The 23,152-nt window shown below is 40.4% G+C and overlaps 1 protein-coding gene across 1 annotated transcript in view; it reads left to right on the top strand.

Annotated features, from left to right (window-relative positions):
• The window catches only part of RHEB (Ras homolog, mTORC1 binding), a 38,254-nt gene that overhangs the window by 7,500 nt on the left and 7,602 nt on the right, over nt 1-23,152 (top strand). The window contains exons 2-4 of the mRNA XM_059839236.1: nt 10,517-10,588; nt 16,852-16,919; nt 20,019-20,101. Coding sequence (XP_059695219.1) covers nt 10,517-10,588; nt 16,852-16,919; nt 20,019-20,101 — 223 coding nt within the window. The remainder of the gene's footprint in view (nt 1-10,516; nt 10,589-16,851; nt 16,920-20,018; nt 20,102-23,152) is intronic.

Genomic DNA, 23,152 nt, shown 5'->3' with positions numbered 1-23,152 from the left:
CAAAAGGGAAGTCTGCTAGAATTTCTTATGGGACTTCTTATGTGAATTAGAGAACTTGAGGCTAGAAGAAAAGGAGGAAGTGTACAGTGGTTTGATTTGGGTGAAGTCATCAGGAGTTTGTGGGTAATGGCCAAAGGTTACGAGGCGTAAGACTAAGTGCATGATTTCTGAAGGGCTTTTAAGGAATGAAAGATCCTGTGTGACACTTGGAGGATTAGTTCAGAAAAGTTGTGGTCTATGTTAAATAGATATCAGCTGCAGAAATCACAATTCCCTGATGGATTATAATTTAAACAGTAAATTTTTCTTTCAGCACTGTTTTTAAATATGACACTAAAATCTCGAAGATTGAGGAGTCAGTATTTCTGGGATGGTTGTCAGTGTTGTTGGGTATTTTAGATTACAGGAACCAGAACATCGTGTGTGCCAAACTTAGTTATTTGTGTTCTGTGGGGTATGGAGTTAAATTAGTTTTAATTTGGAAAAAGATGGAATATATAAGTGGTCCTCAGTGTGTGGATGTAAACATGTGCAAGTGTAATACAAAATTAGGATATGAAAGTGTCTCTTGACAACGTTGTCTCCAGAGTTAGTGGGATACATCTGTCTAGCTTCAACAGCTTGTCAGATTGTATTGCCAAAACTTCATTCAATATGTATGACCTCCTTTAAAGGTACTCTTGCTGTATGCAAAAGAGCTGGGATGCATAATATGTAGGAAAACTCCATTAAATCTGCCCTACAAACTGTCAAAATAATCAAGCACTTGACATTAATGCAGTAAAGTGTATTTTGCTTCAAGGCTTGTTATTCCATCAATAACAAATTTTTGGTCTTCTGAAATCTGTTCAAAATTAGCATTTTTTAATTAGAATTGGAAGGTTCTGCTTTGAAATGTGCATGTAAACAAGCCCCATGTTTCTTAGTGTGGTGAAGTACCTTGTTCTTCATTGCTTTCTTGGAAATGGCGTTTGCTTCTTTTATATGGTTTGACCCTGGTGAATAAATTCAAAAGGAAGGTGTTGGTTGTGCTGTTTCCACCTTCATATTTTGAGAAAAAACATCAAAACTCTTCATAAACCTTTTGAAGTTGCTAAACTTAAGTATAAAAGTGGTTCAGCTGGAAGGTAATGCAAGTTTTGCTGAACAGAGAAAGTAGGAAGAATAAGTTGTCTGAATGTTTCAAAATCCTGTTCCTTATACAGAGTGTATAGGAGTCCTAGTGTACCTCAGCCTTTTTTCTGCTTGTCCTTCTACAACTGCACATTTTTATCACACTTTTATCCCCAAGTGTAGTGATAGGACAGAGGAGGAGCTAATGTGAAAGTTGCAGAACTGTTGGGTTGATCTGCAGACAGACAAATGGAATGTTCTGCTGTGTATCCTGAGGCCTGACCTGCCTTTAGGTTGTCTTAAGCTGTAGTTCAATACTCAGCTGCTTGTCTAAGCTGTGTGGTTGTGCTAGAGGAGCACTGGGAAGTGAAGTATCCAGCTTGTGTTTGCAAGGGCTTCCTCAGGTGCTGGAGCAGGACTGGCTGGAAGACGCTTGACTTGTGAAAAAATGGAAAAATAATTTATTTTCAAGTTGCAGGTGTCATCCTCATTTATCCTCCTGGGATACTTTCAGGGGAGTTGAGGGAGGGTGGGAATGCGATGGCAGTGGTGAAGTTTTTTTGATTTGTTCTGTGTTTTTATTCTTCCCTGCAAAGGTTACAATTCTGTATTGTGATCTTTTAGTACTGTACAATACAAAAAATGAGAATAGGAAAATACGATTCTTATCCAAAACCTCTTAAATTGAAGCACCTATTGAGCCAATGGATGGATACGTGCTGGTTGGGAAGGTAAGAAAGCCAGCTGGCTGTCATGGCAGGCAAGAATTTGATAGTAAGATACAACAAACAAGGGCTACCTATTCTAACTTCTCTGCCCTGTGGCAAAATCGACTATGTCATGTCGTATCTGACAGATCTTTGGCTTAAATTCCCTTAACATTTCCCAAGGTTGGGGGCTTTAATGATTCTTCTGGTATTCTGTGTGGTGTTATTCTTACCCTGGAGTCTTATTTTTGCCCTGCTGTTTTACCCATGTGCATCAGGCAGAGATTTTGGTATATTATTACTTTAAACCTCCCTTACTGTTGATGGATTGTCCTCTGTATTCAGCAGCTGCTCTTGGGTAGATGGGTAAGTGTGCAAATGCAGGAGGCTTGCAGCCAGCCTTGGTGGGGAGGGGTTGAGGACTAATTCCAGCTGGGTAAAGTGCAGGGCTGTGAAGATGACATTTAGCAGATTGTGGCTTCCTTCAACCCTGATAAATAGAGGGGAGGAGCTTCCCTGATCAGCAGAGGTAACATAGAAGGTGCCTATGCAGTTAATTCAGAGAAGATCTAGAGCTGAAATGGAGAAAAGACAACAGTTACAACAAAAAGCCATTTGACCCTGGTGGTGGGGAGAGAGCTGTGTAGAGGAGAGAGCAGTTCAGGCAAATGTTGGTTTTTATGTTGGTGTGGTTAATGTATAGATCCCCTGGGTTAGCACACAAGGAATAGTCAAGGCTCAGCAACACAAACATTAATCAAAACTCATGTCCACCAGTTGTGGACAGAGATGTGATGGAGTTGACCATCTGCTGGAGGAAGGAGTCAACACAACTATGTCAGTATCCCCAAAGACCACCTTCCCTGTTCTGTGCTAGGAGATTTTGGTGTTACAGGGCTGGTGCTGCAGTGCCTGATGCTTTGTGCAGCCTTGGGGGCTTCCCCCTTGTAGGAATAGCAGGTGGATGGTGCTGTCTGCTGATGGTGAGTGCTGGTAGCAGCTGTCCATGAGTGTCAGGGTTTATTGGCCATGTGCATTGCTGGCATTGGGTTTGTCAGACCTTGGACCATCAGTGGTGACACAAAGAGCCTGAAATGTTGACTGACCACCTAGCAGTTGCACACTGCTGCAGAGTGGAGCTGTCTGTTGCTGCCAAGATCTTTTAGTGGTTATTATGCAGTTTGATTTATGTATTTTTATAATATGTTGTACAAGTAGCCTGCCCTTGTGGGCACAAATCAGTTGTATCTTCCAGCTTTTGCTGCAATTGGTGGAGAGCTCTGTGAACTTCCTGCAGAGTAAGACTAAAACTTCTTAGCAGTAGTTACAGACTGTGCATCACAGGATTTGATTGGATGATGTTACCAAGAGAGGGAATATTACCATTACTCTCCTGTCAGAATTTTGTCAGGAACTTGCCTTCTGCCATCTTTTAACAAGGAAAAGAGAAATACATCTCTTACTATTGTTCTTGCAATTCCAGGAAGATCCTGAGGCCCTCTGGTCACATGCATTTGAGTAGTACTGCCAAAATGGTCTATTCTTCACCCATTTCAGCTGCTTTTGGTATTACTTGGTGTTACAGTATGCTCAGGGTCATGTTCCTAGACTTGTGTTGTTAAATGATACCAGTAAAGGTTTTGTGATGTTTTCAAAGACTTGGCCCTCTGCTTGGTGATGGCTGTAAGCAGTGATAGGTGTACGGTGGCCACAGTGTTGGCAACTGTGAATCCTATGGCTCCAGTCCTCAAGGTCCTTTTTAGGGAAGACCTGCATGTCAGTGGAACTGAGGTCTTTCTTCTTGGTAAGGCTTCTCTTTCTCTCCTACTGGTCTGAAAATGCAAGTGAGATTTGTGGAAGGAAGGGTTCATCCTGTTTCCTAATGGAACTTGAAAGTTTAACAGGCCATGTCTGTGCAGAGGGTGGAGAGCTGGTGTTGTGACTACAGCTGACAGGATCCACTTGAAGAAAGAATGGCAATTTAAGTTGTACATCCCAGAAATCTTTAGCTGCAAAAAGGAGGTGACTGGAATTTGAGAGTTTGATCCCTTCTGTAGAAACTAAAACCTTGAAGATAGAAAACGGGAATGCATGGAATGCATTAAAGCAAGAGAGATGTGTTGATTCTCATGACATAGCATTTTAAAATATTAATGATGAAACAGTGGCAGTATCTGAAAGTATCTTTGAAAGACATTTCATTTCATGTTGTACATACACAATGATCCAAGGAAAGGTAAAGTTTATTCAAACACCTAATGAGCTGCTTGAAGTGTGTGTATAGGGAGAAAGGACTTGGATTCTCCCCAGCGGTAGAAATTGAATTTTGCCCCTTTGGAGAGGAAGTCAGTACAAATTTCAGGCACTTTACCTTTAGGTGTGTCATAAACTGCAATGTTAGGGTCTGATATTTAAGCTTAATAAACTTCCCTTTAGGAGTTGATAGGGTTTAACCCATTGGGCAGCTGAACACCACACAGCCATTCATTCACCTTCCACAGTGGGATTGGAGACACAGTTGGGGAAAAAGATAAAATGGAATTGGGATAAAGACAGTTTAATAGGACAGAAAAGGCAAGGTAAATGGTAAAAAAAGGAAAAGTAATGGTAAAAAAAAATATACAAGTGATGCACAAAGCAGTTGCTCACCGCCCACCTACCAATGCCATTGAATTTCTGCTGCCACCTGAAATATTTTAAGCCTTGTGTTGTGGGAAGGTGCTGCTTGGACGCACAGTTTCTGCAGGAAGTCTGAAGGGAATACAGAGGATGGTATTTATCTGAGAAATACAGGTTGACTGTCTGGGGTAGGAATGTCTGAATTTCCTTTGCAGTTAAGGAATACAAGGATGCAGTTCCCCTGACCTGTTTAAAGCATCTTTGATGTAGTCAGGTATGCATGCATTCCATGGCCTGGTGAGGTGGTTGTTTTGGGGTTTTTTTTGGAAGCTTTGTAACACCTTTTCCCATCTTTGACAACTGACAGTAAACACATGGAATTAAAATTCATGTAACTTATTAAAAGGGAAACAGGAGGAAAGCTGCAGCCTGGTGCTTTCCTGCCAGCAAGAGTAGCAAGCAGAGGTAACTGGACTGTGTGCTAAAATAACTAAAAGATTTCTTTTGACAGTCCTTTGCTGTAGTTACTGACTTTATTGGAGACAAAATGGGCTGCCTGGAAGTTTAAGCCATTGCAGGAATGCAATGGAATTTTTCTCTACATACTTGCTTGGGCATGTAATACATTGCAACACAGTTTAAGTGAGCATTGAGGGGTGAGCACTGCTGTAGGATGGAACAAACCTGCTGCTAAATATCAGGGAATAAAGCACATGCTCTCTTGCTTTCTTTACAGGAAATATGATCTAGATAGCATTAGGACTCTTGGCTTGTGTTCAGAAGGCTCATTGCTGCTGACCTAGCAAAGGCCTGCAAGTACTCCTGTGAGTGTGACTGATTGCTTTGAAATCTGAAGAAAATAAAGGAAGCCATGTGGCTTTGTTTCTAAATGACTGCTCTCAGATTTCCTCTGGCTTGCAGAGGAATACCTTTGATAAACCTCAAGAAGATTGTGCAATGCAGATGGAAGGGAAACAAGCATCTCCCAGCAGGCTGATGCTCTTGGGTGTTACAGACCATCATGTGCAACTCCTCCTTTACAGCAGAAGTAGTTCTTGCTACAAAACCTTGCCTTAGACTTCAAATGTATCTCGTTATATGCAATTTTTTAAAAAAATAGAGCAGGAGAAGGCAGGGAACAGTTGTAGCAATGAGACAGTGCCAAGAAGTTAAAGAAGAACTTTGGTTATCCTGAAAAGCTGATCTGCTCTTTGGTTTGTCATAAAGGGTTCTGCAGTGTTTGAAGCTCCTTATCACACTACCAAAAGATGTGTCATTGAGGTCCTACAACTTCCACTCCTTCAGAACCATATCCTTTAGTTTGTCCTCCAGAAAGCTCAGAGAGTGTGTTGACAGAGGAGTGCCACCACTCTGTGTTACAAATCAAGCACAAGTGTCATGAGCAAGTGCAGGAATTGAGCTCTTTGCAGAATTGAGTTTTGTCTCTAAGCATCAGAAAATATTTTTCTAATCATGTTACTGTAATGCTGACATCACGAGAAAATCACTACAAAAATGTATAAAACTACAGCTCAATGTAGATGTTTATATAATTCCTCATGATTAAAAGTCTAATAGTAGAATTAAGTTGCATCTGAGTAAAACACAAGCTACTCATTGTATTTCTGTCTCCAGAGATTTAGAAACAGAATTCTTTATTGACCCAGATGTATCATTTTTATAGTTATTAGACTAATTCACTAAATACAAAGCAACGATCAGCAAAACAGGAACTACACAGCCATAATTAGTACCTGGGGGGGGATCTTAATTAACTATAGAAAGTTGCTAACGATGTGGCCTCAGATGAATGATGAGCTAGCGATGGATTCCGAGATAGTTTGCAATCTTGTGAGAGGATCTTTGTCAGAAAGGGATGCTGTAATCCTCTTTGCTACCCAGTCAGCCTCCATTGGCTCCAGGAAGTCGTTCAGTCCCACTCTGTGCTCTGAGGATGGATAATCTGCACTTTGGAAATGCCATTGTCTCCATTTTGTGCATCTTGGTATTGTGAATTAAAGAAGATAAAGATCCCAACATTCAAGTTAAATCAAGTGTATCTTTTGGTATGAAAACTTCATCTCTGTGCAGTGTAGTAAGTTGAGTGTGCAGCCAGACTTACCTAATTTGATGTGACCGACGGCATTTCATTATGAAATTTGCGGAGTGCTTTTTGTGGCAAAGCCTAAAGTAGCTTGTTCTGTAGGCAAGACTGGGTAGGAGACTAGGTAAGTCTAGTCACTAAGCTGGTCTAGAGACTAGCTTAGGTAAGGTGCTATGCTTGTGGTAGGAGTAGATGAGATGCTGGCAGCTTTTAAATGTTTAATGATTATGCAAACCACATAATCACGCATTTTAATAGCAAAAGATGGTTTAAAGAAACTGCATCTACACTGCCAACAGAACTGCAGCTCTTCAGTAGTTGTTGTTCTTGAGCAGGACAAACTGTTTACTGATGGCTTGTGTGGGCAGTTGCAAGGATTGAGAAACCCTTCCTGTTGAGATAAGCTGCTCTGTGCTGCCCGTGGCCGTGGGCAGCTGTGCAGCCCTGCTTGCACAATGCCCTGCTTGTGGAGCTGTTGTTTGACTTACTCGCTGCCTGGTTGCATCATTTTTGTCTCCTGGGTTTGGGGAGAAGTTGGCTGCTGATGGGAGTTTAATCTGGGCTTTCCCTGTGTCTGTTGCAAGGAGAACAGAGTGTGAGATGGGGACAGCAGGCAGGTGGTGGTGCACAGAAGAGGGGCATGACCTCTTTGGGGAGGCCAGCTGTCCCCGAGCCCACCCAGGCTCTGTTACTCATCTGCTTGTTAAACTGCCTTGTGTTGTAAAGCTTGAATTTTAAGGCTAGATTATAAATACCACAGTTCTTGTCCAAGTTAGTAAAAGGATGAGTAAAACACAATTTGGCAATTGTTTTGCCTTGACAATTGCAATGGCATTTGAAGCTGATGTGCTATGATGGCACTAGTCAGAGTGTTTATGGGATGTTCCTCTTAATGTTGCAAGTGGTCTAGTGTTTGAACAGAAACACAACAGCTTTAGTTTTTGAACTGGCTTTCTGTCTGAAAATCTGCTTCTTTTCTGTTTTGACAGTGGAAGACTCTTTTCTTTACCACTCTCACATAATACCATAAATAATGAATTGTGTATGCAAATGCACTTTGGGTACTTCTGGACAGCTTGAGCTGAGTTTTCAGTTACCTGGGACTCATATTCTAAACACTTATGAAACCCATTTCTTGCATCCCTTCCCTTCTGTGCTGCTTCTTCAGGGAGGGGGGGAGTCAGTAAACTTGGAGGATTTTGCTTACAACCCTGCCATGGAGTACCTGGTGCTTTGAGATACTGTAGCAAGGCTCTGCACCCTTCCTTCAGCTTGTATCACTTCTCCTTTTGCTCTCATGGATGTTTATTTTCCCAAAACTCAAATACAGTGGGTGTGTTGAATTTACCAGCATGGAGGATGCTACAAGGAGAAGCTTAGCAAACTGCAAAAATGTGTGGCTGCATTCCAAACGAGGATACATCAGTACTGATCCTCTTTGAGGTGTGCACCCTTGAGTAATCAGCTAATCAAGCCTTTGCTGCTGGTGTCAGACTCCCTGGTGCTGCTGAGGCTGAAGTGTGCCCGTGGTGCCTGCACATGCAGACAGCCCTGTGCTCCCTGCTGTGCCCCAAGATGGAGTTGGCAATTGGCAGGGTCCCTTGGCCTCAGGGACGTTGTGTTTGTGTTGCAATCCTTGCTGAAAGCCTTGCCTGATCTTTCTGAGGCAAGAGCGGATAGGAGCTAAATTGTCAGCTTGATTTTCCGCTCTGTCCATGAGCATAGGTCAAAGACCTGGAATAAAACCTGTGGGACAAAGTTCAAGCCAAGCTGTTGGTCACAGGGTTCTGCCTGCTGCTTGCTCATGGGCTGACACAGGGTGTTAATGACTCAGGGTTTAGATTTCTGTGTCCATGGAAGCCTTGGTTTAGTGGGATACAGTTGCCTGCACTTCCCCGAGGGGGTAGGTACTGAATCCCAGACTGGAAAGCTTCCCTGTGCCTCATGGAAGAAAAGCAGGCTTGCTCTCCTGATCATGAACACATCATTACTGGAAGGCTTGTTATAAAGCTTGGAGGAATTTAGGAGGAGAGTGTTGGAACACTGGTTTTATCTGTTTCCTCTCCTGTCACTGTTAGGAGGAAAGCAGTAATTAATACAGCTGGGTGTGAAATGCAGCATTTTCTGTTGGCTCTGACTTCTGCTATTCAGTTTCCAGGCTTAGCACAGACAGACGGCAGCAGTCAAGTCTTTCAGTTTTTTCATCCTAAGAAGGATTCTGAACTAAGTTCAGTTATAATCTTTACTGAATTTAACTCTCTTACCTTGAAGATCTAACAGCCTAATATAGGGGTAGTTAACCTTTTTTTAAAATGGAGTGCTTAATGTGCTGGTATTGGCAAGGAATCTGGGAGCATGAACTCTGGGTAGCAACTTCATAAGTTTATAGCTAAAGGAGAAATAGCTTGGAAGTTTGCTCACTTTCTAAATGGTGTCCAAAATACACAGTTTCAGAAAGTTCCTGGGAGGCACAGTTTCAATCCTTAATCTGACTTTATTGGGATGATTTGGGGGTGGGGTGTGTGAGCCTTGCTGGAGCAACAGTTTAAAGTGAAAAGTCCTCTGTCAACTCATGCATTGTGAGCATGACACCTTCATGCTTGAAGATAAGACCAGGAATTGTATCTTTAGAACTTGATGTTAGAAAAAGCAACTTGATAAAATCTTGGTGATGGTTGGTCTTTGTGGGGTTTGGAAATTTTTTTAGCATTATTTCTTGAATAAACTGTCATGATTGATAGGAGACAGCAAAGGGGTAAGCATGGCAGAGAATGAAATGGAAGACAGTTTTTTTTAATATCTCCTGAAGGAATGCTTAGGGAAGAACATTTTCTGAGTTCTGGAAGCGAGCAGTTTTTTACCCAAAGCAATTTATTCTTTTAAACAATGATACTGTATATTTCCACCACAATGTTGGTTACTTTAGAGGTTATTGAGAGATTTCCACTGAGTTGGGTGGTTTTGAGTCAAAATTTTAACTTGAGTTTGTATTTTGTTTGTGCTTCTTGATGATGAAAAGAGTATTAAGGAGCATGAAGAATGTGCTCGTGTCCAAAAGCAGCTAATGCACTTGGCAATCTCTGTAAGAGGGTATTTGTCCAGTAAACATAATGTAATAGGATCTAGGAGATTCCCAAATGTACATGATGTGCTGTAATGGAAATTGTGTTAAGGCTTCAGTAATGCTTTGAGAAGTCTTCGGTTGCAGAGCTTTAAAGGTGCTTTTTGTGGTCAGTGTATGTGATTCAACATCTTATAAAATATTTCAAGACTAAATGAGTTCTCATTTTTTCAGTCTGCTGTGAAGTTCAGTGCTTTGCATTATTCTTTTAAGTGAAATGGGGAATGTTGTCTTCTAAAGTAGCAGTTAAATGGCTTTAAAGAAAAATCCAATTATGTCACTTCAGCCACTGCTTAAAATACAGCATCCACTGGCCTGTTGTGGTGTGGCAGTAGGAGGATTAGTAGGAGAGTATATTGGTCTCAAGAATTTTGAGATCATCCTTTTGTCATGGGAAATCTGTCCAGTCTCCTAGTAAAACCAAATGTGGCTAATTTGATCCAAGTTTTCTCTGTGGTTACTGAAAATGATTTTGAATTTTACTTGCTTCTTGACAGAAGAACGTTCCAAGTATATTCATTTGTTAAATTTAGTTCTATGAGGATCATGCACTGCTGCTTTTAGATTTCTTTTAAACTGGAGGAATCATTTAAATTATGCCCTGTTAAAACAAAAGCAGAACACATGCTGAGTAGCTTTTGCACTGCTTTTTATGTGTTCAGGAGACCCAGTTACTAGAAATAGGCACTTAAATTAAAAATAGGTCAGTTGTCATGTATAGATAGTTTAAATGAGCCACACAGAGCTCATATTGGATAGCTAGAAAATTGGTGTATCTATTAGTAAGCAGTGAAGTGATAACAACCAGAGGACTTTGTTTCATTCCAGATTTTTCTTTCCTTTGCTTTACAGGAAAATCTTCACTGACGATCCAGTTTGTGGAAGGACAGTTTGTTGATTCATATGATCCAACCATAGAGAACAGTAAGTAAATAACTGCCAAGCTCCTCTTCTGTACCAAGCTGACTTGTATCAGAAGCCATTGGGGTTCTATGTATTACTTATGTGGATATTTACATATTAACATTAAAGTCCAATAATTACCACAGAAGTTTTATTATTCTTTTGAACCAATGCTACACTGTTGCAGCATGTAAATCACTGTGTGCATATTTCTCCAAACAGCTGAACTTTTAGCATTAAATGAAGAAACACCTAATGAATCTGGCCAAAATGTACTTCCTTGTATTTTGTGTGTGTTGTTGAGCATTTGCTTCCCCTTATGTACTTGTGGCACTTTAAATTCCTTACATCACACTAAATGAAAATGTGCCACCAAATACAAGTATTCCGGAGTCTCACATGAGGTCGGTATATCCAGATGAACAGAAAGCCAGCAATACCCATCAGGATTAAAACACTTGGAAGGTAGGCTCTGTGGCTATGATAGCATGATAATCTTTTTAAGTCCTCCTTTCCAGCAGCTGGATAACAAGGCTGCTACACAATCAGCTTGCTGCAAATACTGGGTATTTGACTTCTCAAGTGGGTTTTTTTTTTTGCCTCTTAGCAGTTCTTTGAAAAATAATTTAGTACCTTTCTGAGTAGCTGGCATAGCAGGTGAGTAAAGACACTAATGCTAAAAATGCTGCCAAGAGGAAAAAGTAATTTCATAGGTTACCTGGCATTCATTACAATCCAGCCACCTCTTTCTGAGCTAGCAGTGGCCATAAGTACTTGAACAACTGCAGTGCTGGGCTGAGTAACTTGATCATGTTGGCTTACTTTAGTCATGTGGCAAATGAAAGTGGTTTCATGATCATAGCCCTGGGGTTCTTGTATTTTAATGACTTTGTGTAGCACGCATTTTTAGTGCTTTGAAATATGCAGTAGGATGTTAAACCTATGTCATACTCTCGAAGTTTGAATGAAGCAATCAGCAGAACAAGGGGTTTTTTTAGTATATATGTAATAGTGGTATATAATTACATCAGTAGCTATCAGAATATTTTACTTGGGATTGTTTTATTGTTTAGAACTAAAATTCAAATGCTACTTTTGGAGAAACTCTGCTTTTGCTTTAGCAAGTCAGAGAGGATAATTTGGCCCTTGGTCTGAATGTTAGCTCTTATACAGATATTAATACTAACACTTTCCATCATCCTTTTTTACTTTGTTTGAATTATAAGTCATGTATGTCTTGAATTAAAGCTGCTAGCAAAATACTGGGGTTTAGTTTCTGTGTTTATAATTTTAATTCAGTTGGGGCAGGTTATCTTTCACTGTCTGTGCCATATAAATGCAAATTATTTAAAATAATCTTTTAGTTTTATGCAGCTGCATGTCAGTGAATAAAGACTGAGAGACATGGAGTCAAAGTCTTTACAAAATACTGAATCTGTGTCTTGTTTTAGGATTTTGACACATTGATACAAGATTTGTCATGTTTCATCCTTTACCTGTTGTCTGCAGCTGCTGTTTGTAACTCTGTAGTTGTGTGTCTCACAACTTCAGCATTTCTGAACTATACAAAAATACCCTGTAGATGAATTTTGCTCTAATTTGACTCTCCTAGTCTGCACTGTGTGCTTGGTCTGAATTCCAAGCTTTGAGCATGTCCTGGCCATGAAGACTTGTTGGGAGGGGGCATCTTAAGAAGCCTTAACTTTTCACTTGATTTCTTTCTTGTTTGGAAAATAAACATTATTCATTTTGTGTAAGTCTTGTGATCTGTGGCATGGCTGGAGGAATTTGCTTTCTGAAAGGTGGAGAATTGAAGGGTCTTTCTGACATCAGAAATTGCTGGGAAGTAAAGGTTAAAAAGATAAAAGTTCTGCCCTGGGGCTCAAAACACTGGGAAATCTGTCCCATCTTTAAGCCCCAGAAGGCCTGATAATGTCCTAAAAATGCTTCTGTGAAGAACAGGCAAGAGAACACATTGTAATTTAACACTAAAATTCAAAACTTATTGAAAAAATTTTTAAAGATGTATGTGAAACTAGTTTTGATGGGTTAAGTAAAAAATAATTCTTTTGACTTAGGAATGTAATACATTAATTTTTTTTTTCTAAATAGGAATCTTTGTTCAGTGAAGTCTTTAGACACTCCCAGTTTTTTCTGATTCGATGTAGGGTCATAAAATGCAAAGTACATGAGCAACTCTTAGACATTTCCTAGCTCATGATTTCACATTTGATGAATGGTGTTGGCAAAAAGGGTTGAAAAGTCCAGGTTCTTATACCAGGGACGGTGTTGGAGAATGTTGGGTTTTTCCAGGGCATTATAGTAAGTGGTAAAACCATTTCAGTTTCTTCTGGTGATTGGGTCGACACATGTAACAAAACTTGGAAATTGAAAGCGTGCATGGGAAAGGATTGTCTGGCCTATGTGACTTCTGTTTTATTTCCAGAAAATTGTTGTTGGTAATTTGTTACAGTATTCTGGCAGCAGTGAAGAAAGGGTAGAAAGCTGCAGTACTGCTGGTAATGCACTCTTAATAATTTTTGTCCTCAAATAATAAAACTTGCACACAATGTTGACTGCAAAGCTAAATTGTATGTAAGGCAAGCTGTAATCAAGCTCTTACAGGAACAAGTTGTGTCATTTATAAGCCTTGAGCAATAGGAGTAAGACCTAATATTGGAGAGATACCAGGTTTTAAGTGTGAAAATCTCTGCCTTTGGAAGTGATAAAAGGAAAATAAGGTGAAGCAGATTTTCTTTATTGTTTGTGAAAGTTAGGACCGCTTCAGTGCTACATTTTCCTATGCTTATGTTACATTGGCACCAGAAAAGTTAATTTATTTCCCTTCGAGTAACTTGTATCCTTTTGTAGCAGCAGTGGAGGTGAGAGATAATTGCTGCGGAAGAGACTTTCCCTGCCTGAATGTCCCAACAGGAGTGACATCTCAGTGGGTGGCTGTTCTTGAGACAGCCAGGTTGAGAAACGAGTGGAACTGCTACTTGCAGGAATGTTGGAAAGAGAAGAAAGATCCTTGGAGAGCAGGAGTGTGTGCAGGGAGTCTCTGTGGACACTGGGCTGGATGGGGCTTTGCAGGCAGATCAGCTCTGAACTAAGAAGTAAGACCAGTGCAAATTTTAATGCAACAATTTTACAGGAATGAAAACTAGAAACTGATTTTGAAACTCAAATAGGTCAGAAGGATCAGGTAATGAAGATGTGCACTTAATTCCACCCACATCATCTTTGCAGGGATGTCTTGTGTTGCAAGTAAGATGACTTGAGTGCCCAGGTCTCAAATGTGTCCTCCAAAGCCTGCCTGGCTACTTTTTGGTTTTTGTTGCAGTTTTAGAGGGCCTTCTAGCCCTGTTTCACAGCTCTGTGGTCTTCCTTTCTTCCCTAAATTGATTCACTAGCTCCCTAAGGAAAGGAACATCTTTCCCCCACGCTTCCTACTTCCATCCCATGTTTTTTGATACAAATGTGAGTAAAAGCATATTAGAAAGGGGCAGAGGACCCCTACTAGTAGTGGAAGAGCACCAGTAGGTTTAGATTAGTCTGACAGAATCTTCAGGGCTAAACTGCTGCACGTGCCTTGGCAACTGCACTGGAAGGGTGAACTGTGTTCCTCTGGAGCTGCTGGTGAGCAGCTTTCTAAGGGGTGCAAGTGAGGCTTCTGAGGAAAACTAAAAATAACTCTCTTGCATCACACATCTCAGTGTTGGGAAAGATGTCCTGGTAGATTAGTGGCAGGCATTGACTTTGGAATGCAGGCAAGTAGAAAGGGATGCAAGTAGAAAGAGGTGGTAACCAAGGAAAGCTTGTGAGGTGATTTGTATTTATCTACCATCCATGTTGTGGCAATGATGTTACAGCACTCTTGTACCTTTCTTCAGTATCACTATTGATCTAAAGGCCTTCCTGCGTTTCTTTGCCTGTTGCTGTTTGGGATTTTTTTTTTCCTACATAATGGCTTTTTTCCACAGCAGCTGTCATGGAGTTGCACATGCAAATAATTTTGTTCATGCTGGTCTAATTGCAATGTACTTCATTTTCAGGTAGCAATGATCACTGGAGTTATGTGTTGCAAGGTGAAAGAATGTCCTGTTCCAAAATCCATGTTCCAGTTGATGCGCAGTGTTTTGGAGATGCTCACATTATGATTTAATGTCAGGTCAAGTCTGTTGAAAAGTGTCCTTGGCTTTTCAGGAGGAGCCAAATTGTGCAGGGATTGTATTGTTGTTTGTCTTGTGCACAAACAGAAGTCCTAGGATGATAGGTGATGGAATTGGAAGTGAACACTTTGGCTTTTATCAAGGGGATCAGATTTTTCACAAAATTAAATTCTTAACTAGGAATGGTTTTAAAAAGCTTCAGCAAAGAAATGGAAGTCATTAGATGTGACTTCATCAAAGCAGATTTGTCTTCACACAGTGGGCTGTGCTTAGTGCTGCAAGGCTCTGCACTGCACTAACAGCTTTCCTCACCAGGCTGTGCTGACTCCTTCACTGTTTCCCTTCTCCTGTCTCTGTCACACTGTGCTTTCAGTAATGATGATGATGACATCATTGCTGTGTCTCTTGTAGGTTTCTAGAATAGTCTGAAAAAACTGCTGCCTGTCCCTTTTTAAATATTAACTTCATGATGCCCTTGAAGTTACTTTGACTGCAGCTGCTTTGATGTGTATGTGAAGTGTCAAGAGACTGGGGAGGCTGTTACTTGCACACCTGTAAGTGCAGTGTGTCTCCAGAGAAGTCTGTTTGCCCTCTGACTCCAAGCAAGGGTATTGTATATAGTGAGGCTGGCTCAGTTTGTCCCCGTCACAGCATTTATCCAAGGCCAAAAGCCATTGTGGATCTGTGTTTCATAACCTAAAACTTTCAGCTATTTGCAGCAATAACAACAGCATCCAGACTGATTTGAGGGCAGCACATGTGCTAAAGCAGCTTTCTTAGGGGATAACCAGGGTGAGGCAGGAGCTCTCTTTGAGGCTTCATTTCAAATGTCGCTTGCTAATTTTTGTAAAGGAAACTATAGGTACACTTTATGCTGTTGATTTAGACATTGTTAGGTTGGATTTGCTGTTTGAATTGCTCCTTTTTTTTCAAGGATTGGATTTATGAGGTGGGTTGAAACCTCCAGTTTCAGCTATTTCAGCCCACTTATTCAAGATAATGCTCACATTGTGGGGACTTGACAGAGGGGCAAGCTTGGTCTGGAGGAGTAAAGTTGGCCAACTCCATCTACTTCAGGCGTGGGCAGGGACTGCACAGCAGGGTCAAGAACGTTCAGCTGTGCAGCTTTGAGAAGCTGTTGGCCAACTCGGCTCACCTAAGTGACCTGTTCATCTGACTCTGTTTCCCTGCTCATCCCTGCAGTGGCAGATGAGGACTGCTGTTAGTTGGGAAAACCACCCCAACTAGAGGATAACACAGACTTTACTCAGTGTGTCGGTACTGTCCAGCAGTGGTATCTGGAGTGTGTCTCGAAGGCCACATGAGACTTCCAGAGCCAGGTTTGTGTGCTCTGGTTGGGACATTATTCCTGCAGGAGCTGTGACACTGTTTGCTTTTGCAGTTGCATAACACAAACACTGGGTAGGATTCCTCGGCTCACAGCACATTGGCATTTCATGACTCTGAGGAAGAGCAGCAATTCTCATCACTTTTAGGGACTAAATGTACTTTGTGACTGGGGACTGCATAGGCTGCTAGCTGCAGCAAATGTGAAAGTAACATGGTGAACTTAGCTAATTGTCATCATTTGGGTTTAATATAATCATAAGTTCTGTGTGTTTTAGCCCCCAGAGATTTTTCCTTTTTTCAATCCACATCATGTACTTCATGGTATTTACTTTTAGGAAATTGATCTTGCTAAACTGTTTGGAAACCAAGGAGAAGACCCTATAATAAGTTCAAATTTAGCTTTGATGCCAATTGAATTTTTAAGTGTCTTGAGTTACCACAAATTATGATTGTCTGGATCTTGTAGAAATGCATGTAAATCCCCCTTTTTATTCCTCGTATTCCCTCTTTTATTTAAGAGAGCAAAGAATAAGGTGCTGCATCCAGAGTGAGAATCATCTGAAATCTTAAATTCAGTTTCTGAGTTTTGCTACCTTCAATAGACTAGTTATAAGTACAGTATCTGATTAGCCTTTTATTGCTACTAAAAAACTTGTAACTGGAGTTCTTTTCTTCATGCCTTGCTGGTGATAGCACAGATGAATGATTTCTGATCTCTTCCTTGTGTGTAATTCTGACCTGTTTATGTATTTCTTGTTCTAGCTTTTACAAAACTGATCACAGTAAATGGCCAAGAATATCATCTTCAGCTGGTTGACACTGCTGGCCAGGTAAGTTATCTTTCTTTGAATCTTTCTCCTAAGTTATGACAACAGGTATTGATATTCCTGTTGAGCTAAGTTGGTAGTAACTGTGCATTCAGAGGTGAAAGTTAACTTTAAAATGATCCTCTCTTGTTGTTTAGTCACTAAAGAACTTTTTCTGTAGTGTTTATTTAAAGGTTTTGGTTTGTGTTTTGTTACAGGGTACTTTTCCCCCCTATGTATTGAATGAGTACCTAAAAAAGGAAGAGGAAACTACCTTAACCCAAAAGTTCATCAGTACCTTGTGTGATATTTACAGAGTAAATGAGCAGTCTTGCTTTAGATGAAAAAGTAGATAAAAAGTGCTTCAGTAAACCATGGTGAAATTTTTCATGGCTTTTTTGTATTTGTCTGCTCCAGCTACACCACCATGACTTGTATCCATGGAGCAGTCATGGGGAGCAGACAGATTCATGTAGGTGGTACTTACTGAGTTAGCAATAAACTGCTGCAGTTTGTCTGCATTTTAACATGATGCTTCACGTGTGCGTCTGAGCTCCACCTAATGACAGGGAGGGGGTGAGGAGCCAGGGAGCACGTGTCCTGCAGTGTGCTGGGAGCTCTGGCAAGTGCAGCTGTTCATTGTTTACAGGTCCAGGGGTGCATTACACACTGCTGCTTGGCTGAACCCATGCACTAGAGTGCTGTGTCTGTTGAGAGACTCTGTATGAGGGAAAAAACTCATCAGGGATCACTAATTAGACCCCTGTATTTTTATATTTTTATCCTAAATTTCTTCTTTTTTTTTTTTTTTCTTTCTTGCTTACCTGCTCTTGCCTTCCATGATCTCATACAATGCCTTTGGGTTTTTCCAAGCTAAGAGTAGTGTTAAACAATGTTAATGTTGTAAAATACACTGCCAGTACCTAAGGCTTTAAAGCTGCAGGATACCTGCTCATAGCTGGGAGACTGTTCAGAGGGGTTATAACTTTCTAGGTAGGTTTGATTGCTTTCTTGGAAGAGAGCTGTGTCACTGGGGAGTAGCCATGCTGTATTTATATGGAGTCAGCTCTTGGTGCTCATCAGCAGCATGTGTAATCACTCAGAGGTGTCTGAGCACAACACTGGCCACAGGATTGCTGGATGGGGAATGTTCTGCAGAGGAGAGGGTGAGAGAGGGGCAGGCTGAGCAGTGTGAGCAGCAGAACGAGCTCCCTAGGTGTCACTCAGTGCCATTGTAAGTGCACTCGCATCACAGCTCCGATTGTGTAGCGTAGTGATAAAAGAAAAATTCCTCTTTGAGGAGGAAATTGCCTTCTGGGAAGGCAGTGTGACTCACCACTAACATACCTCTATTGCTGAGGATTGATTTAATGTTATACAATATTGTGGAACTTAAACAGCTTCTTTCCCAGCCTGTGGTTATTTTCAGATTTAATTCTTCATGGAATGATTTGAACTTTGATTTCTGGCACACAGGGTTAGAGGAGGGAGACGATGTTGGGTTATGGAAGGTGTGGCTTGGACTGATTGCTTTCTCAAGTCTGTCTTGCTTAATGGCCTGTAGGGAGTCCTCCTGTGTATACAGCACAGCAAGAATTGTATTGCAGATTTGTTAAATACTTTTAAAAACCTGGCTATGGCCTGAAAAGTTGTAGCATCGTTGTTTTATCACTTGACAGATTTCTTAATTTGACCCATGAGTTTCAGTGAGCATAGCAGCTTTCCTCCCATCTCCTAATGAGCTAAAAATAAAGTCATGAATTAGCAACAGTTGAGATTATAGCACTTGTTTTTCTTGGCATTCATCCTCTGTCCTGTACCTCTTTACTTTTCTGGTTATTTACTGAGCTTTGTGTCTTCAGTCCAAAAGGGGTCTTGATATAGGGTCACAAAAGAGGGGTGTAAAAGGAAATGTTACCTAACCCCAAATTCCAGCTGGGGCAGTCCTGGGAATTTCCAGGTAAAGTCAAGCCACTACAGAATTGCACTTTCACCTTTTTTACACAGACTTAGCTCAGATCCCTTCTGAGTATTGACTTTGGGATTTCATGTCGAACTAGAGTGGCACTTTGGCATTTCAGAGAAGATGGGGGAGGGCTGCCCTCAGTGTGTAGCAATAAAGGCAAATAAAGGCAGCTTTTGCCAAGTGTTATTCTTTCAAACTCTTTTTGGCTGGATCTGTGAAGTTGATTTGTAAAGTTTTTCCTCTTCTGCCAGTGAGGGAAGTTTGATTCCTTTTGGGTGTCTTAGATTTAAGCTATGTGATTGCACTGCTCCATCTGTTCAGCCATGACAATAACAGAGAGGTTATTTGATCTTCAGCTAAAATTAACATCTTTAAAAGCATAGGTTTAACAATTTGAGAACTCATACATTAGGAAGTATGGCTCTTGTCAAAATGGAAATGTTTCCTGGGAATATCTGTTGGAACAGGTTTTTAACGTTGGATTCATAATATTTGTGTTGCATTATCTGCAATGTATCAGTCTGTTTTGTTTGCCTATTTGGTCAGTCCCTTTTCTAGAGGGGTAATAAAGTGGTTTTGTCTGTTTTTTTTTTTTATGTAAACACTTGTCCTATAATGTAAACTTACAGTTGTCATAAAGCAACTAATAACTGTATTTTTTGCATTTGATAAGCATAAGTTAGCCACAATTATTCACTTCCTACCAGATTCCTTAGGTAATTTAGATTTGATCAGTGTCATTTGAAATTACAAACTGCTAGATCCTGTAGTCAGCTGTTGAAATTAAGATTTTGAAATGTATCACCAGCAAGATAAGAGGCATAATTACTAATTAGTGGTGGGACAGAGTGGATGTTTTGTACTAATACAGATAATTAAGCAGGATAAGAGGATTGAGAAGAGCTTCAGCTCATCCATAATCTTAGAGGGAATAAACCATAAAAGCTGTAGATTAAATTGTAGGGTATACAGACAGACTTTTAGCTTTCTCTAGGTTAGGTAAAGATGCTGCTTGTGACATTATGATGAAAAAATTCTGAAAGTACTACCTATAGAAAATGTCTTAGAGATATGACCAACTTAACTGATGTTGATCTAATGGCATCAAGGTCGGAAGTGTGGCACCCTGAATTTTAACTGCAATATTCCTTCCACAGGATGAATACTCCATATTTCCTCAGACGTACTCCATAGACATCAATGGCTACATTCTTGTTTATTCAGTCACATCAATAAAAAGGTAATAAAATCTGTTTGTGTTCTTCTCTTTAAATATTTTCTGGGTTTAGCTCCTGCCTCTGCTATATTTTGTGTGATTATTTCAATTAGTCTTTCTCCTTTAGAAGTACAGTAGGAGTGAATATTAATGTTTTTTCAGAAATGTCCCCTCAGACCCAAATGTCACAGACACTTTGCAGACTAATGTGCAAGGTACCATGTGAGAAATGAGACAGTGTTAAACTACATGATTTTGAGGTGTAAGAAGAAATACAAAGGATCATTTCAGAAATGAGTTCATTGCTCTTGCATCAGATAGAAAGGCAGACATAAATACGAAGCTGAAGGGCACTGTGCATTTAGGTGAAGTACCCCAGTAGTTGCTCGATCCTTCCTTCAGCCTTGTGGCTTTTTACAGTATTGAGATTCCTTTGACTTCTTGTGTTGAATTGTCCTGATTAACCATAGAAATGCTCATCTAAACAGCAATAGCTGGCTTTTGAACTGTAAACCCTCTCTTGGCATGCTGCAGCAAATAATCCTCCCTGAAGGTTGTCCCAGAGTGTCCCTCTTGTCCTTGCTGTTCCCTGTCCAGAGTCCATCATACCTGGGAGTCATGCAAGACACATCAGCCTCTGCATGGCTTTGTCATCCTCTGTTATTTCCTCCCTTCCTCTGGACATCTTGCTTTGTTTAAATACTGCTTATCCTTGAGTAGCTGTTGATTTTCTAATATTGTACAACATCTTTATTATTATTATTAGGTCAGCTGAAATTTTCTGAAATTTTTCTTTGAAGAAAGTGATTAAGACCTTAGGCCTTTCAGTCTCATCAAGTACAGTAGAAGTTGATGCTTCCCCTCTACTTTAAAGGCAGTTGATGAGCTTTTTACAAGTGCTGAAGTGTTTCATATATTTTCCTCTGAATCAAACAAAACTGGTCATTTCAAGCTCTTTCATAGAGGTAAAAAATAGAGGTAAAGCAACTTGCCTGTTGGCTCTTTTCCTTCTCAAAGGAAGGATACAGTCTGGTTATAAACTTCTGCTGCTTGCAGGGTCTTTAATGTTAACAGATTTCACAGTTCTTCATTCTTGCTTTTCATCTTCAGTTCTGAAGTAGAGAAGGGCAAGCACGTGTTAGGCTTTTATGTGTGTCTAGAGATACTAAACTACCAAACTCTTTCTGGGTCTGGGTGTTTCAGTGAAAGGTTCAGTGTTGGTGCTGGATAACTTGTATGAAATAGGAGTCAGTATTCTCTGCCTAAGTAGAAAATGCTTCACTCCTAAAGTCAATACAGAAAAGTTTACTGATAAATGGGTGCTCTGAGGACAGAATTGTCTTTGACTGAAACCAGTGTACATCACTCAGGGGATTCTGCAACCTGTGCTTTTCCCTGTTTGGCAGCTAAAGGGTGTGTTCTTTCTCAGCCACTCCAGTTGTTGCCTCATGATGTCTTGAGCACACCAGGTGAAGAAATGAACATATTTTCTGTGGGTGCATTCAATCAGTTAAACCAAGTTATGGTAAAAATACAAACAGGACAGACTAGGTTAAGGCTGTAGGTCAAAAATCTTTTCATCAGTATTTAATCTTGATCAGTTTATTCCAAGTTTTTATTGTTGTTGTTGTTTCTTCTGTAAAATTTCAAAGTGTCTGTGATCCTGTCTTGTTCAATTCTTGATGTTCTGTATCAAAACAGTGTTTAGGTGCTAGGAAAGCTCTTCCACAGTACTCTGGTAGCTCTCATGACTTGCCCTGACAATGGGATCACAGTCTTCATCTGTCCTGACTTCTGTCAAAGTGTGTATATTGATCCAAATATTGATCCAGCTGGGTGGGAGCTTTGACAGCAGACTTAATAGAAATGCTCTTTTTAAAGTTATCAGCTTCCCTGCTAACCTCCAGTGGGAAGTTTAAATAGGACTTGAATCAAAGCTAATGCCCTACATTTTCATATTCCCAGTCTCTCAGCAGCAAGGTTACTGGAAGGCTTTTGCTCTAGTTCAGGTTAATTAAATTCCAATTTTGTATCTTGCTAGGTTCCATGATTTTGTGTAACACATTTATCTGACAGCTAGTAATGGGTTTTTTTTGTATTTCACACATTGAGCTGTTTGCTGTAACCCATTTGCTTGACAAAACTAGAAGGGACCTCTTACAGTCTCCAAATCTCTCAGTTTCACAGCTTGATGTGATGTTGCTATTTTTGGATTGGTCAGTCCTTGCTCCTTTTTGTCCTTGCTCCTTTCAACATTATTAATTTGGAAAGCTTTCTAGAACATTAATTGGTTGAGCCAATTTCATTCCTGGCAGTTCTTAGCAACTTGTTTCTGTGTCAGAATTGTGTTGGAGTTTAAATAGCACTTCTCCTTGTGGTTTCCATCTTGGTCTGTTAACAAGGATCGGCTTTTTATTTGTAGTATTTTCACTAAGAAAGAAAGCTTGTGAACAAACTCAGACAAGCAGATAGGTACCCAAAATGGGACAATGGAGAGCCCAGGTTGAAGAGCACCTGGCAGCATTGTACAGGGGAGCCTCAGGCAAGGACTCTCCAGGGTGCTGTGCTGTGGTGTTTTTCTGGCTTAGCTGGAAGCAGCACACCTAATAGGGGAAAGGAAAGAGTGGTTGTACTGTCCCAGGGATTCAGTTAGCCTGTGGGTAGGGTGCTAAGATTTTTCCCCTTGCTTCAGACTGAGAAACAGTTTTGTGGTCTGTAGCAGATGGGCTTTTGGTAGCGTTTTTATTCTTTCAGTTTGCAGGGTCACATAGTTCTGTGTGTACTGATGCCTGTCAACTCTGTCACAGCCAAGCTCCATTTAATTCTTATTTTCTTAATAGTTATGATCATCCAAGATGAGTTCTCAAGGCTAGAATTTGACTAATACTCTTTCAGCATAAGCTCCTTATGTCCCTAAAGTCCTTCCATTGATTTCACGTTTTTCATTGATTCCACATTTTCCCCAGTGTAATGTGTAATATCCTACTTGAGTTACCAGCAGCAACTCGTGCCAGACTAACTCATACTTCTGTTTACAAAGAACTCATTTCCTTTATAGGATACACTGAAACTATT

The sequence above is a fragment of the Haemorhous mexicanus genome, chromosome 1, assembly GCF_027477595.1.
Source record: "Haemorhous mexicanus isolate bHaeMex1 chromosome 1, bHaeMex1.pri, whole genome shotgun sequence".
Taxonomy (NCBI): domain Eukaryota; kingdom Metazoa; phylum Chordata; class Aves; order Passeriformes; family Fringillidae; genus Haemorhous; species Haemorhous mexicanus.
This window is presented reverse-complemented; position numbering and strand designations above follow the sequence as displayed.